Source organism: Neovison vison, chromosome 12, assembly GCF_020171115.1.
Source record: "Neovison vison isolate M4711 chromosome 12, ASM_NN_V1, whole genome shotgun sequence".
NCBI classification, from domain to species: Eukaryota; Metazoa; Chordata; class Mammalia; order Carnivora; family Mustelidae; genus Neogale; species Neogale vison.
This window is the reverse complement of record NC_058102.1, coordinates 74345752-74363332: the sequence shown is the minus strand read 5'-3', so window position 1 is coordinate 74363332 and position 17581 is coordinate 74345752. Positions and strand designations below refer to the sequence as shown.

Sequence of the window (17581 nt, the reverse complement as noted above, 5' to 3'; positions counted from 1 at the left end):
GTTTTTGCTATTAACAACACTGCAGTGCACATGCTTTATACATATAACCTTACTCACATATTATCAGTTTTATACATTAAATGAAATTGCTGTGATTCAAGAGGACAGAGATTTTAAGTATTCACATACTGTCAGACTGCACACAGAATGGCAGGAACCAAGCTATATTTCCCATGCAATTTGCTGCATCCCCAACAGCACTGGAATTATCACTTTCCTTAATCTTTGCTACTTTGATAGATGAACAGTGACAACTCATTTAAATTTGCATTCCTTTATTACTAAAGTCAAGGATCATTTTGTTTAAAGGCCTTCTGTATTTTTCAGTGATTGTTCAAATGCTGGCATTTTATGTTTCTTATTAGTTTTATAAAACTGTTTATCCATGCGTTTCATTTTCTGTTTTGAATATTTCCCCTTTTTATTTTGAAAATTTCAAAGCCACAAGAGTTTTGAGAATATTAACAGTGGGGGGCACCTGGGTGGCTCAGTGGGTTAAAGCCTCTGCCTTCAGCCCAGGTCATGATCCCAGGGTTCTGGGATCGAGCCCCATATCGGGCTCTCTGCTCTGCGGAGAGCCTGCTTCCTCCTCTCTCTCTGCCTGCATCTCTGCCTACTTGTGATCTCTGCCTGTCAAATAAAAAAAAAAAAAAAAAAAAAAGAATATTAACAGTGGAGTTTCATATCTTAACAAAGATGCACCAATTAATTTTTGACATGTGCTTTATGTCTGTTTTTTTTTTTAAAAGATTTTATTTATTTATTTGAGAGACAGAGATCACAAGTAGGCAGAGAGGCAGGCAGAGAGAGAGAGAGGAGGAAGCAGGCTCCCCGCTGAGCAGAGAGCCCGATGTGGGACTCGATCCCGGGACCCCGAGATCATGACCTGAGCCGAAGACAGCGGCTTAACCCACTGAGCCACCCAGGCACCCGCTTTATGTCTGTTTATGTCTATTTCACACACCCACTTCTTGTTCTCTTTGAGAATTATATATATATATATATCTAGATATATCTATGATATAGATATAGATATATCGATATATCTATATCATAGATATATCGATATATCTATATCTATAATATAGATATAGATCTATATCATATATATATATATATATATATATATCTCGTGACACTTCATTCCTAAATATTTGTAGCATATCTATCTCTAAGAACATTCACAAGGGCATTCTTCTATATAATCATATCCAATGAGGACACTCAGGAAACAACATAGATACAATACTAAAGGACAGCAAATTAACAAATAATACATAGTCATTTTGATTCTCTGAAGCATGTTCTCAGTAGGTTCCTCAGGAGGGCTAATAGAAGCAATATTCTTCAAATTCTAACATATATGTAACACTTTGGGACTTTTATACCTGAAAATCAGCTTGATTATATATAAAATCTTGGGTTCATACACTCTTGAATATCTTAAGACATAAAATTTCCACAATAAATTGAGTCTTCTCTCATAAGTCTTCTCATAAATATATTTTCTCTCCTGAACAGTTACTTTTGAAAGATATGGCAAAATCTGATTTTCCTTCTAAGAGACTTCGTGAATTCTTGCCTACATGTCTGAGGGATTTTTATTTTTCCTTTAAAGTCCAATAATTTACTAGACTACATTATATCTCAAGGTTGGTCTTTCCGTGTCAGTGTTCTCAGGTATGTGTTGTGCTTTTTCAAAACGGAATTCCGTTTTTAATTCAGCTAAATTTTTAGTATCTGTTCCCTTACTAGCTTTATGGGGGGGGGGTGCGCAGCACTCCCATTATACATATGTTGGCTCTTCTCTGCCTCTTTTCAATGTTAGCTTCTGTCAAATTCGTTTTACAACTAGTTCTTACCCTTATTTTTAATGTCCAACTCTCACTTTCAGCTCTGTTCATGATCTCAGACTCCTGCGATTAAGCCCCACATGTATAATGCTTAGTATTATGCATTTTTTTTACATTATTCAGTCATGAAAAGAAATAAAGTACTGACACATGCTACAACATGGATGAACCTCAAAAACATTATGCTAAATGAAAGAAGTCATCAGAAAAATATTTGATCCTGTTTATATGAAATATCCAGAACAGGCAAGAAAGTGGATTAAGTGGCTACCAAGCACTGGGGATGGAGGGAAATGGGGAGGGACCTCTAATGGATACAAGGTTTCTTTTTAGAATGATGAAATACCTAAAATTAGATTACGGTGATGGTTGCACAACTCTATAGACATGCTAAAAAACACTGATTATACAGTTCAAGTGGGTGAACTTTATGGTATATAAAGAACATCTCAATAAAGCTGTGAAAAAAAAAACAAAGGAGAAAAATTTCCAAATGAATTACAAAGTTTAAAAAGTACTAGAGAATATTAAGGTATACCTTCCTGACTCCCTAATACATAAAATGTAAAAACTAGAGAAAAAAACTGATAATTCATCTAGAGTAAAACTGTAATTTCTTTTACTCATACAAAAAAAATTAAGAGGAAAATATTTGTGATTCCTATTACTGACAAAGTACTAGTAAGTAAAGTGCAAAAGCAACTTCTACAAATCAGTAAGAAATGAGATGAATAAGCTAATAGAAAATAATGAGCTGAGGAATGCCTGGGTGGCTCAGTGGGTTAAAGCCTCTGCCTTCAGCTCAGGTCATGATCCCAGGGTCCTGGGATGGAGTCCCGCATCAGGCTCTCTGCTCAGCAGGGAGCCTGCTTCCTCCTCTCCCTCTGCCTGCTTCTCACCTACTTGTGATCTCTGTCTGTCCAATAGATAAAAAATAAAAAATTTTAAAAAATTAAAAAAAAAATTAAATTAAAAAAATTTAAAAAAAAAAAAAAGAATGAGCTGAGATAAGAACAGAAATCACAAAAACAGAACCACAAAAGGACGAGAGAAAAGTTAAGATGCTCCAACTTGTTACTCATCAAGGAGATATAATAAAACCACAATTAAATACCATAAATTTAAAAAGTGACAATAAACAAGAGTCCCATCCAAGATAGCAATTTAAGATGCTGAACTCACCTCCTCCACACACACACCAAATCTATACCTAATTATACAGCACTTCTGTCTGAGTAGCTTCTACACCACAAAACACAGAGAGGCCACACAGAAAATGGCAAGAGAGATGAAGAAACCAGACACCATAAGTTCAGACACTGAACTGCAGTAGGGAGGAATAGTATGAAGGGGCACAGAGGAAAAACATAAAACAAACAAACAAAAAACTGTGGTCTATAAAGCAATTAGTAGGGGCACCTGGGTGGCTTTGTCAGTTAGGCAACTGCCTTTGGCTTGGGTCATGATCCCGGGGTCCTGGAGTCGAGCCTCACAGAGGGCTCCCTGCTCAGTTGGATACCGGATTCTCCCTTTCCTCCTTGCTCATTCTCTATCTCTTGCTATCTCTCTCTCTCTCTCTCTAATAAAAATGGGTAAAATTGTTATAAAAAAAAAAATTCTCAGTAAACTAGGAATAGAAAGTAATTTACTTAGCTTAATAAAAAATATCTACAATAAAGTCACAGCTAACATTGTATCTAGTGGTAAGAAATTTAAAAATTAATTACTTAAGAAATAATATTAAAGCAGGGGCGCCTGGGTGGCTCAGTGGGTTAAGCCTCTGCCTTCCGCTCAGGTCATGATCTCAGGGTCCTGGGATCGAGTCCCACATCGGGCTCTCTGCTCAGCGGGGAGCCTGCTTCCTCCTCTCTCTCTCTGCCTGCCTCTCTGCCTACTTGTGATCTTTCTCTGTCAAATAAATAAATAAAATCTTTAAAAAAAAAAAAAAAGAAATAATATTAAAGCAATTAGTATATAAAAGATCCAGCCACACAACCATCAAATAGTGTGGAAACTGCTGGGACTCTCTCCAGATTGGAGGAGCTGGCAAGTGCCACAGTTTACATTCACCTTTCACCTTGATAGTGCATTTGGGAACAGAGTTCCAGGTGCCAGAGCCAATCTACCACCTCAGAGAGTACTGGGTCTCTAGCCCACATCAGCTATAGCCATGCCACCGAGACAGCACCAGTGTGGCACAAACCAGAACACCCTTGGTCAGCACTCACTACAGCTCCAGCTGTCATGTCAAGGTGACACAGGCACCAAGTACCCCGGCACACCCCTGGCACAGAGTACTCTAGGACTACCTGGCTCACACCTGCCTGGATCCAGCCACTCTGCCAAGGGACCCCCTGCATGGAGCACCCCAGGAACCCCTGGCCCATGCTGCCTCAGTTCCAGCCACCCCACCAAGGAGTCCCCTGAGCACTCCAGATCCCCTGGCTTGCACCGCATCTTATCTGCAGTCACCCTAACAGGGCACCCCTTGCACAGGGTGCTCCAGGACACCCTGGCCCACCAAGCCTTGGCTCTAGTCAACCTGCCATGGCTTGCACTGAATACCTCCAGACATACCAGCTTATAATCACTTTAGCTTCAGCAATCCTGCTAGGGCGCCCTCTGTATGGAGAACCCAAGGACCAGCTCATATCCACTTCAGCTTTAGCCACCCTACCAGGGTGCCCTCTGTAGGGAAAGACCTGGAACCCCCAACATTGCAAGCCCTTCATCTTCAACTGTGCGGCCAGAGTACCCTCCGAGTGGAAGGCCCTTGGATCACCAGGCCAATGCCCAATTCCTTGCTGGCCATTTCACCAGGGAGGCCCCAGCACAGAGTGCCCCAGGGCCCCACTCCAGAAACTGCTCCAGTCAGCCAAAGTCACCAAGTTTAAGAGAAGTAGCTGTCCCACCCAATTCATGGAAACAAATAATTAAAGTCAAGCAAAACGGGAGACCAAAGAATATGCTCCAAACAAAACAGAACAAAACCTCAGAAAAAAAAAAAAAAACTAAATGAAACAGAGATAAGCAATATGCCTGATAAAGAGTTTAAAATAACAATCACAGGGGCACCTGGGTTGTTAAGCAACTGCCTTCAGCTTGGGTCTTCAGCAAGGGTCTTGGGATTGAGCTCCACATCAGGCTTCCTGCTCAGAGGGGAGCCTGCTTTTCTCTCTCCCACTCCCCACACTCGTGTTCCCTAACTCTCTCTGTCAAATAATAAGTATTAATAATTAATAAAAAAATAAAATCTTTAAAAGTACAATAAAATAATGATCATAAAGAGGTTCACCAGACTGCAGAGAAGAGTGGGAGAACTCAATGAAACCTTCAATAAAGAGGTAGTAAATGCTAAAAAGATGTAATCAAATTTGAAGAACATATTAACTAAAATGGAAAATATACTAGAGAGAATCAACAGCACATAAGAGGATACGAAAGACTGGATTAGCAGTTTGGAAAACAGGGTAATGGAAAGCATCCAAGCTGAAGAACAAAAAGAAAAAAAGAATTTTTCGGGGCGCCTGGGTGGCTCAGTGGGTTAAGCCGCTGCCTTCGGCTCAGGTCATGATTTCAGGGTCCTGGGATCGAGTCCCGCATCGGGCTCTCTGCTCAGCGGAGAGCCTGCTTCCCTCTCTCTCTCTCTGCCTGCCTCTCTGTCTACTGTGATCTCTCTCTGTCAAATAAATAAATAAAAATCTTTTAAAAAAAAAGAAAAAAATAATTTTTCAAGATGAGAATTAGGCTAAAGGATCTCTTGGACAACATCAAGTGAATTAACACTCACATTACAGGGGTCCCAGAAGAGAAGGGGGAAAAGGGAAGAACAATATGAAGAAATAATAGCTAAAAACTTTCCTGACCAAGGGAAGGAAACACATTCAAGTTCAGGAAGCACAAAGAGCTGCAAACAAGATGAACCCAAGAGGCCCAAACCAAGACAACATAATATAAATAGCAAAAGTTAGATAAAGAGAGAATTTAAAAAGCAGGAGAGGAAAAAAGTTTCATAGAAGGAAAACCTCACAAGGCTATCAGCTGATTTTTTAGGAAAAACTTTGCAGCCAGAAGAGAGTGGCATGATATATTCAAAGGGCTAAAAGGAAAAAAATTCTACAACCAAAAATACTATATCCGGCAAGGTTATCATTCAGAACTGGAGAGATAAAAAAACAGTTTCTCAAACAAAAATTAAAGAAGTTCATTGCCACTAAACCGGCCTTACAAAAACTGAAAAGTGACTTCTATAAGGGGGGGAGGGGGCGTAATTAGAAATAAGAAAATTACGAAGAAAAAAAGATGTAAAATTTAACAACATATACATAAAACATGGAGAAGGAACTAAAAAAGTTTTTTTTGAATGTGTTCAAATTTAAATGACCATCAACTTAATACAGACTGCTATATACTTAGGACCCTACATATGAATCTCATGGTAACTACAAACCTACAAATAAAGAAAAAGAAAATCAAGCATAACACTACAGAAAGTCATCAATAAAGGAAGAGAGAAAGAGAAAAGAAAAGGAACAGAGAAGAAATACAAAAACAAAAACTATGAACAAAATGGCAAAAGTAAATAAAATCTTAAAAAAAAAAAAAAAAAAGGGACGCCTGGGTGGCTCAGTTGGTTGGACGACTGCCTTCGGCTCAGGGCGTGATCCTGGAGTCCCGGGATCGAGTCCCGCATCAGGCTCCCAGCTCCATGGGGAGTCTGCTTCGCTCTCTGACCTTCTCCTCGCTCGTGCTCTCTCTCACTGTCTCTCTCTCTCAAATAAATAAATAAAATCTTAAAAAAAAAAAAAAAAGAGGACATAAATAAAATCAGAAATGAAAGAACCACAGAAATACAAGAATTGTGAGAAAAATACCAAAAAAGAAAAAAATTAATATGCCAGCAAATTGACAACCTAGAAGAAATGGATAAATTCCTAGAGACATAAAATCCTCTAAAACGAAATCAAGAAGAAAAGAAAATCTGAACTAACCAATTACTCATAACAAAATTGAGCTGGTAAAAAAACAAAACCAAAAATTCCCAACAAATAAAAGCCCAGGACTAGATGGCTTCACAGGCAAATTCTACTAAACATGTAAAGAAGAGTTAATACCTATTCTTCTCAAACTATTCAAAAATAGAAAAGGAAGGAAAACTTCTAACTTCATTATCTGAGGCCAGCCAGCATTACCCTGATATCAAAACCAGATAAAACACTACAACAAAAGAAAACTACAGGCCAATATCTTTGATGAACATAGATGTAAAAATCCCCAATATTACCCAATTGAATCCAACAACACATTAAAAAAGTCATTCACAGGACACCTGGTTGGTTCAGTAGGTTAAGCAACTGCTTTCAGCTCAGGTCATGACTTCGGGGTCCTGGGATCCAGTCCCACATCAGGCCCCTTGCTCAATGAGAAGCCTGCTTCTCCTTCTGTCGCTCTCCCTGCTTGTGCTCTCTCTCTCTCTGACAAATAAGTAAAATCCTGAAAAAAAATCATTCACTACAATCAAGTGGGCTTTATTCCTGAGATGCAAGGGTGGTTCTATATTCACATAACAATTAATGTGCTACATCATATCAACAAAACAAAGGGTGAGAACCACATGGTCATTTTAACAGATGCAGAAAGAGCATTTAAACAAAGTAAAAAAAAAAAAAAAAAATCCATTCACCAGGGCGCCTGGGTGGCTCTGTTGGTTAAGCGACCAACTCTTGCTTTTGGCTCAGGTCATGATTTCAAGGTTGTGAGATCCAGGCTCAGTGGGGAGGCTGCCTGAGATTCTCTCTCTCCCTCTCCTTTCTGCTCTGCTGCTCCCCTGTCTCATACTCTCCAAAATAAAACCTTTACAAAAAAAAAAAAAAAATCCATTCAACTAAACAGATTTAGAGGACACACACCTCAACACAATAAAGGCCATATGTGAAAAACCCAAAGCTAACATCATCCTCAGTGGGGAAAAACTGAACTTTTCTCCTAAGATCAGGAAGAAGATAAGAATGTCCACTCTCCCCACTTTTATTCAACATAATACTCCAAGTCCTAGCCACAGTAATCAGACAAGAAAAGAAATAAAAGGCATTCAAATTGGTAAGGAAAAAGTAAAACTTTCATTATTGGCAGATTACATGATACTCTCTATATAGAAAACCCTAAAGACTCCCCCCTCAAAAACTACTAGACCTGATAAATGAATTCAGGAAAGTTGCAGAATACAAAGTCAATATACAGATATCTGTTGCATTTCTATACACTAATAATGAAACAGCAGAAAGAAATGAAGAAAGCAGTCCCATTTACAATTGTACCCAAAATAGTAAAATACCAAAGAATAAATGTAACCAAGGAGGTGAGAGACCTGTATTCTGAAAACTATAAAATACTGATGAAAGAAAATAAAGATGACACAAACAAAAGAGAAATATATTCCATGGTCATGGCTTGGGAGAACAAATACTGGTAAACAAATACTACCCAAAGCAATCTACAGATTTAATGCAAATCCGTATCAAAATACTTTTCACAGAACTAGAACAAATAATCCTAAAAGTTGTATGGAACCACAAAAGACCCCAAATAGCCAAAGTCATGTGGAAGAAGAAGAAAAAAACTGGAGATTATCACAATCCCAGATCTGAAGATACACTGCAAAGCTACATTAACCCAAACAGTATAGTACTGGCACAAAAACAGACACATAGATCAATGGAATAGAATAGAGAGCCTTGGTCAATTAATCTTTGGCAAAGGAGGCAAAAATATGCAATGGGAAAAAGACAATCTCTTCAACAAATAGTGCCAGGAAAACTGGACCACTACATGCAAAAGAATGAAACTGGACCTCTTTCTTACACCATACACAAAAGTAAACTCAAAACGGATTAAAGAACCTAAATGTGAGACCTGAAACCACAAAAATCCTAGAAGAGAGCACGAGCAGTAATTTCTTTGACATGTGTCAGAACATTTTTCTAGACATGTCTCCAAAGGCAAGGGAAACAAAAATAAACTACTGGGAGTATATCAAAATTAAAAAGTCTGCACAGCAAATCAACAACTGACAAAACTAAAAGCTGGTCTACTGAATAGGAGATGATAGTTGCAAATGACATACCCAATAAAGGGTTAGTATCCAAAATATAAAAGAACTTACACAACTCAACACCCAAAAACCCCCCAAATAATCCAATTAAAAATGGGCAAAAGACAAGAACAGACATTTCTCCAAAGACATAGGAAGGACCAACAGACACAGGAAAAGATGCTCAACATCACTACTCATTAGGGAAATACCAATCAAAAACACAATGACATATCACCTCACTCCTGTCAGAATAGCTAAAATTATGGCGATTCACAGACCTGTACCCCTGGGGATAAAAACATATGCTTATAAAAAATAAAAAATTAAAAAAAAAGAATAGCTAAAATTAATAACACAAGGAACAACTAGTGTTGACAAGAATGTGGAGAAAAAGGAACCCTCGTGCACTGTTGATGGAAATGCAAATTGGTGCAGCCACTTTGGAAAATAGTATGGAGGGTCCTCAAAAAATTGAAAATGGAATTACCATATGATTCAGTAATTCCACTACTAGGTACTTACCTGAAAAATACAAAAATTCTAATTTGAAAAGACATATGCACCCTTTCAGCTTTTGCAGCATTATTTACAATAGCCAAATTATGGAAGCAGCCCGTTTTCACTGATTGATAAATGGATAAAGGTGTGGTGTGTATAGACAGGATAGATGGACAGAAAGATGGAAAGATAGGTACACACACATACATACACACACACTATGAAATATTACTCAGCCATAAAAATGAAATCATGCCATTTATAGTAACATGGATTGATCTAGAAAGTATAATGCTAAGTGAAATAAGTCAGAAAGACAACTACCACACGATGTTACTCATATGTAAACTCTTAACTATAGAAAACTGATGGTTACCTGATTGGGGTGGGCGTGTGAAATAAGTGAAGGAGTTTAAGAGTACACTTATGAAGAGCGCTGAATAATGTATAGAATTGTGGAATCAATACATTGTACACCTGAAACTAATATTAACACTGTATGTTAAGTGAATTGGATTTAAAATTAAAAAAAAAAGAAAGAAAAAAGAAAAAACACATTGGGCCAAATGGATTTAAGAGATATACAGAGAACATGCCATCCAAAACTAACAGAATATGCATTATTCTCAAGCACACATGGAATACTCTCCAGCATAGATCATATATCAGGCCACAAAGCAAATCTTAGTAAGTTTAAGAATACTGAAATGAGGGGCGCCTGGGTGACTCAGTTGGTTAAGCGGCTGCCTTTGGCTCAGGTCATTTCCAGGGTTCTGGGCTGGAGCCCCGCATCCGGCTCCCTGCTAAGCAGAGAGCTTCTCTTTCTCCCTCTGCCTGCTGCTCTGCTTACTTGTGCTCTCTATCTCTCTTTCAAGTAAATAAATAAAATTAAAAAAAAAAAAAGACTGAAATATCAAAAATCTTTTCCAACCACAATGGTATGAAACCAGGAATCAATCACAAGACTGAAAAATCTGTAAATATGTGGAGATTAGACAACATGCCATTGAACAACCAATGGATGAAAAAAGAAAAAAAAAAAGCTTGAAACAAATGAAGATAAAACATACCAAAATTTACAGGATGCAGCACAACCAGTTCTAAAAGAGAATCTAATAGTGATAAATGCCTGTATTAACAAACAAGAAAGATCTCAAATAAACAACCTAACTTTACAACACAAGGAACTAGAAAAGGAAGACTAAATTAAGCTCAAAATCAGTAGGAAAGGAATGAAACAGATCAAAAATCAAAGCAGATATAAATTAAATAGAGACTAAAAACAAAACAAAACAAAATCAATGAAACCAAGAGCTGTTGTTTTGAAATGATAAAAAATACAGAGACCTTTAGCTAGGCTTACCAAAAACAAAAATGAGGACTCAAAATCAGAAATAAAAGAGGAGATGTTATAATTATTACCACAGAATACAAAAGATCTTAAAAGACTACTCTAATACATATATGCATGTGCAACAGAACACTATTCAGCCATAAAAAAGAAAAATTCTTCTATTTGGAACAAAACAGATAGACCTTGACAGCATTACACTAGCTGAAATAAGTCAGAGAAAGACAAATACCACATGATCTCACTTACATGTGGAATCTAAACAAAAGCAAAAAAGAAGTCACAGATACAGAGAACAGATTACTGGCTGTCAGAAGCTGGGGGTAGGTGAAATGGGTGAAGGTGGTCAAAGGTACAAACTCCCAATAAAGTCAGTCCTGGGAATATAATGCACAGTATGATGACTATAGATAATAATACTGTATTTCTATATGAGAGTTGCTAAGACAGTAAATTTTAAGTTTTCGTAAAGAAAAAAATGCAACTATGTGTAATGATGAGTATTAACTAGACTTACTGTGGTGATCATTTCACTATATATGTACATCAAATCATTATGTTGCACTCACAAAATAAAATGCTATATGTCAATTGTATCTCAATTACAAAAAATTATGTCAACAGAGTCACATAGAGACCAAACAAAACATGTTTTTATAAGTTTTCATTTTTACCTATTACAAATAATGTTGGCTTTCCTCAATAACTGGCTGGAACAGTGTTTGTTTTTCCCAGTGATTTAAATACCCAATATTCACACTCTTTCCAGGAAGGTGAGTGGCTACAGAAATTCCAGTATGGCAAGTCACAGGCAGCTTGCTCTGAAAATATGGCTCACTTGGCACTGCAATGCTTAATGATTTTATTTATTATTTGCTTTTTCATCCCCACATATTCCCCAAATTGATTCACTATCTCTGTATTTCCTGATTAGAGATTTGTGTCCGTGGTCTTAGTACCATCTTTTAGTTTCTTCCAAATTATACTGTTTTAAAATTTATAGTGCTTTGGATTTATATTTTGAGCCTGACCCTTTCATTGAAAAGGCTTTATTATATTTTTAGCTTTTTCTCTCTGATAAAAAGCTATCAGATCCAGGATGCCTGGGTGGCTCAGTTGGTTAAGTGGCTGCCTTCAGCTCAGGTCATGATCCCAGCGTCCTGGGATCAAGTCCCACATCGGGCTCCTTGTTTGGCAGGGAGATTGCTTCTCCCTCTGCCTCTGGCTGTCACTCTGTCTGCCTGTGCTTGCTCGCTCTCTCTCTCCCTCCCTCTCTGACAAATAAATAAAATCTTTAAAAAAAAAAAAACACTTAAAAAAACACTTAAAAATCTGAAAAAGCTATCAGATCCAACATCAGTTGGAAATATATAGTAAATATTCACTCAGGACACACTACCCCAAACTGATTCAGTTTTTAACTAAGTTTTTATTTTTCACTGTATAAGACAGGCCTCTTAATTCTTTGATATTAATATAATAGATTAAAATGTATTTTTCTTATTTTTTTTTAACTTTTTATTTGTAGTGAAAGCAGCCAGACATAAACCAATCACATATTTTACAATTCCATTTCTATGAACTATCCAGAATAGGTAAGTCCACAAAGATGGAAAGAAGACTGGTGGTTGCCAGGACTGGAGAGGACAATGAAAAACAGGAAGTCATTGCTTAACAGGTATGAAGTTTTCTTTTTGGGTCACAAAAAGGTTTTGGACCTAGAAGGAGGTGGTGATTGCACAAGACCATGGATGTACTGAATGCCAGTGAACTGTGTCTCTGAATGGCAAGTTTTAGATTATACAAATTTCACCTTATTTTTAAGTTAAAAAAAAAAAAAAAAAGCAGCAGCACATGAGCTATATAAAGAAACTAGGAAAAAAATAAAAATATAAGTTCACCTAAGAATATTCACAGGAAATCAATATACGAATGAAAACTATGATCAGTATCTAGCATGAAATTACTAAATGTAATGAAATCATCACCTCTATGAACACAAGACAAATGAAGGTATATCCAGCAGGAAAGGGCAAGACTTCAGGAACTAAAATGTAGATAGCAGTGTGGGAGAGGGGGATGTGTGTGCTTTTTTTAAAATAAAGAATTCTAGAATAGTTTAGCACTTTTTAAAAAGATCTTGTTTATTTTTGAGAGGGAGACAGAAACATGAGTGGGGGAAGGGGCAGAGGGAGAAGCAGCCCCCGCTGAGTTGAGGGGCTCCAACCCAGGATCCTGGGATCATGACCTGGGCCAAAGGCAGACACTTAACTGACAGAGCCACCCAGATGTCCCAATTTAAAAAGACAATAACAGTTGGGGAGGATGTGCAGAAACTGAAACCCTCATACACTGATGGAGGAAATGTAAAATGGAATAGCCACAACAAAAAACAATGTGGCAGTTCCTCAAATTTAAACAAGAGTTAACAAACAACCCAGCAATTCTATTCCTAAGTATATACCCAAGAGAATTGAAAACATGTCCTCAGGACAACTTGTAAACAATATTCACAGCATTATTCATCATAGCCAAAAAGTGGGGAAAAAACCAATATGCATCAATAATGAATGGATAATCAAACTGTGGTGTATACACACAATGGAATTCTAGCCATAAAAAGTAATGAAGTTAAATACATGGATGAACCTAAAAAACCTGTTGAGCAAAAGAAGCCAGACAAAAATGGCCGCATATTATATGATTGTTTATACTGAAATGTCCAGAACAGGGGCACCTGGATGGCTTAGTCATTAAGCGTCTGCCTTCAGCTCAGGTCATGATCCCAGGGTCCTGGGATAGAGACCTGCATCGGGCTCCCCGCTCAGTGGAAAGCCTGCTTCTCCCTCTCCTACTCCCCCACTTGTTTGTGTTCCCCCTCTCACTGTGTCTCTCTCTGTCAAATAATAAATAAAATCATTAAAAAAAAAAAAAGTCCAAAACAGGCAAATCTATAGAGACAGAAAATAGATTAGTGGTTACCAGGGGATGGGCCGGGAGGGTAAAATGGGGAATGACTGCTAATGGGTACAGATTCTCTCCTGCATAATAAAATTGTTTAAAAAAAAAAAAAAAAAAGTCAGGAATTAGATAGTGGTGATGGTGGCATAAGCTGGGAGTATACTAAAACTGAATTTTACACGGGTGAATTTTATGTTATATGAATTATCTTTCCGTTTTTAAAATGTTAAATTAAAAAGAAACAAACGGCTGGTTGGCAAACTGGTTATTTAAAACCCAAGATTCCTTTTTGAATTACTAAAGGTGGAATGCTGAGATCACTGAAATAAAAGGTAAAGTGAAAATTTCCCTACTAGCAACTCTGAGCCAGCATCTCAGGTAAATGTCATGGGTACTGGGATTCCTATACTGGGTGGTGGTTTAGATTACATACTTGGGAGGGCTCACCCTTCTAATTCTCAACTTAAAAAATAGTGATCAAATTTCCCAAGTTTAAGTCTTATCTCCTCCACCTACAAAATACACCATGGTCTAAAAGTGTCAAGCTTTTCTCTCCCCTCTTCAGTGCTTTCCACACAGATGCTCTCAGCTAGGGAAATAAGAAAACTACTTAGCTAAACCGTAAAAGCTGTGAGTAATCTACAGCTATGAACATGTTTCCCTCTCAACTCCTCCAACAATCTAGGCTTGAAATATTACTTGGGCAATTTTAAAAATCAAAATTTAAAACATTAGCAAGAATGCCACCAAGATGAACATGCTACTGGATGGTAGCAGGTCCTTAGGCTCAGCTTCCCTGTCTTTTCTAGTCTCGTGCATTTTAAAGTTAAAGACACACTAAGATTCTTTTCAATTAAGATCTATGAACCATCTGCATCAGAATCACCTGTGATGCCCAGTCCAACTTAGACTTAAAAAATCAAAAATCTCTGGGGATGGAATCCAGGAACTTATTTTCAAACTAAGCCTTACATACACTAAGTTTGCAAATCACAGTTCTAAAAAGTTCAATAAAATGGGACCAAAAGCCATTTAAGATACAGGTAATGTGTAAGATAGTGACTATACCTGTGTTATGAAGACATCTTCACTACTACTGAGAAGTTTACCTGTCAAAACACCTATTATGTCTATTTATTATTGTACAATAAATGAGTTCCAGACATAATATGAATGTAATGCATGTGCTGTATAAATGTACAAAACATTAATGGCATGGATGAAAAAGTAGTGATATACTCATATTCAAGTAAAAGAGATTTTCAACATACTAAGGAAAATATGGGAAAAAAGAAAGTGTTTATAATCTTATTTCTTCTGTACATGAATAATAAAGGATTGAATTTCAGCTAATAAAGACATACACAGCTATAAACTTCATTAAATCAAGTTTTGAAACACTAATTTCCCTGGGTGCCTGGCTGGCTCCGTCAGTAGAGCATGGACTCTTGATCTCAGGGTTTTAAGTTCAAACCTCATGTACGGTATACTTAAAACAACAATGACACCTAATTTCACCTGTGAGTAACTTCAAACATCAATATACAGACACAGCATATACCTATCACTACTAGGATGGTTTTTGCTAGCACACATTAACGACTTTCCTAACAGTGAGATCTTAACTTTTCCACTCCGACCTTCCTAATTCTGCCAACAGGTTTACTCACGGAAATAAACTCAATTTTGTGTAAGAAAAATCCTTCTTGATTTTAAACTATTTATGCTGATATACAATAGCCCTGATTCTTTTACTGCTTCAAGCTTAAAAAGCATGGAGAATCTCTTAAAAGTATATGGAAAGTTTCTGGTCCACAGACAGGAAACATTTCCAAATTACTACCAAAGAAGATTTATTTCACCTCCTTTAATTCTATTTTCAAAAGCAGATCCCTTTTGATGATAGAAGTCCCAGTGTTTTAAAAATATTATCTAGTTACAGTGAGCAATAGTCATTCATTCAAAGTATTTATAGAGCACTCACTACATACCCCTGACTGTTCCAGAGCTAGGAACAAGAATACAGCAGTAAACAAAACATGCTAAACAAAAATACTGCTCACAATATTATATTGATGATTTCGTGTCCGATCACTACAAATATGGAGTTACAAGTACTACAATATATGTAGGCAGGAAAGACCAGAATCTGTACCAATCCTACAGCAGACCAAGCAAATAATGTTTCTGAAATAATTTCTATTACTATATTTAAATGCAAGAAAGAGTGCAAGATGTCTACAGTTTCCAAGGTCTCCAGTGTTTGAATATACTATAGTATTCTCTCTCATAATTATACTCTACACTAAAATACTGTAACAAGATGTAGCAACAGAAAATAAGTAAACCAAGTAAAATAGAAAAGATCATTAAGAAATGAAAACACTTTAAAAAAAGTCTTTTTAAAAAAAAAAAAGAAATGAAAACACTTAAAATCAATACACCAAGTAATCTCTAAAATGCGTTCCTCTGAACTCTAATAAAAGTCCTAGGAGTCTTTTTAAACTAAGAAAAGCAGCAGGCAGAGAAAATGAAACTTGTACTTCTGTCACTTTAGAATTAATTTATTTCTTCAACATTTCTGCATAAAAAAAATAAAAAATAATAATAAAAAATAAAAATTAAAAAATCATTAAAAATTATGCTATCTATGAGACACAAAATGGATAGACTAGAGAACCTTGATGCCCAATTTAGATGAAAGAAAAAAACCACAGCCTACTCAGAAAAACTGGTTATTCCTTCCTCAAACCCAGGTACAGGTAGTTTCGGGGTGGGTTGGATTTTTTGTGTTTTGTGTTTGTTTTGTTGCTTTTTGTGTTTTTGTAACTGCTTCGGCGTTCCCAAAACCTGAACGGATTGCACTGCAGGAAAACACTGGTGCCACACAGCTGCGGCCTGCCTTCTCAGTCCCGAACCCGCGGTTCCAAAACTGACTCCGCAGCCCCTGAGCAAGGAGGGGAATTAAAAAAACCTTGTCGCCCTAAAACCAACCGAGGAAGGGCTGGCTGGCCCACCACAAGCCCACTGTGGCCCCGCGTGCCCCGCGCGTCCCCCAGGTGCCCTTGCAAGCAGCGGCCCGCTGGGCAAGCCGCGCCCGGTCCCCGCGGACTCCAGTTCAGCCCGCCGGCCGGTCCCTCCCCTAGCCCGCCCCCGGGACCCGCCGGGCCCGCTGCGCCGGCTCCGCCCCTCGTCTCCCGACCGGGCCCGGATTCCCAGGCCCGAAGCAACGCAGCCCGAGGCGGGAAGGCGCGGCAGAGCCCGGGGAGCCCCGGCACCCCCAACAACGCCCTCTCCCTACAGGCCGCAAAGGCCAGCTGGGAGCGGGCGCTGCCGCAGACCCCCACCAGACCCACGCCCCGGACTCTGGCCTGGGCGGACGCCGCCCTCGTCTCTTACCTGCGTTCCCACCACAACGATCTGAGGCAACTGGATGATGTCGGCGCCCACCGTGTTGAAGACATCCTGGAGCTTGTTGATAACAGGAATTAGCGCCTCCATGACTCCGAAAACACGGGACCCTCGCCCGCCCGGCCGCGGCAATGAATGGGGCCGGGGCCCAGAGTCCGCCTCCTTCCTCCTCTCCTCCTCCCTCTCCTCGGGAGCCGGCACCCATTGGACCCCGCCCGCCCGCTACCTGCCCCCTCCCGGCAGGCCACGCGCTAAGAGGAAGGTGGAGGGAAACAAAGTCTGCCGGGAGTTGTAGTCCTGCGTCGGAGGGACACCGAGGCCTACGACTTCCAGAAGGCTGAGCGGCGCCAGGCGGGCGGAGAGCGGAGAGCTCTGACATGGTTCACCGGCACCTGTCAAAAAACTAAGGAGCGA

At 38.7% G+C, this 17581-nt stretch overlaps 1 protein-coding gene across 8 annotated transcripts in view; it reads right to left on the bottom strand.

The window, feature by feature from the left end:
• Positions 1 to 17364, bottom strand: part of DNM1L (dynamin 1 like) — a 49013-nt gene extending 31649 nt beyond the window's left edge. For 6 of the 8 annotated variants that reach the window (XM_044226505.1, XM_044226506.1, XM_044226503.1 and 3 more), the window contains exon 1: positions 17156 to 17343. In XM_044226505.1, the coding sequence (XP_044082440.1) occupies positions 17156 to 17257 (102 nt within the window). In that variant the 5' untranslated portion in view covers positions 17258 to 17343. Of the gene's footprint in view, positions 1 to 17155 lie in introns of all 8 variants that reach the window. The other 2 variants (XM_044226509.1, XM_044226510.1) reach the window with 1 other exon arrangement.
• Between the last annotated feature and the right edge of the window lie 217 nt (positions 17365 to 17581).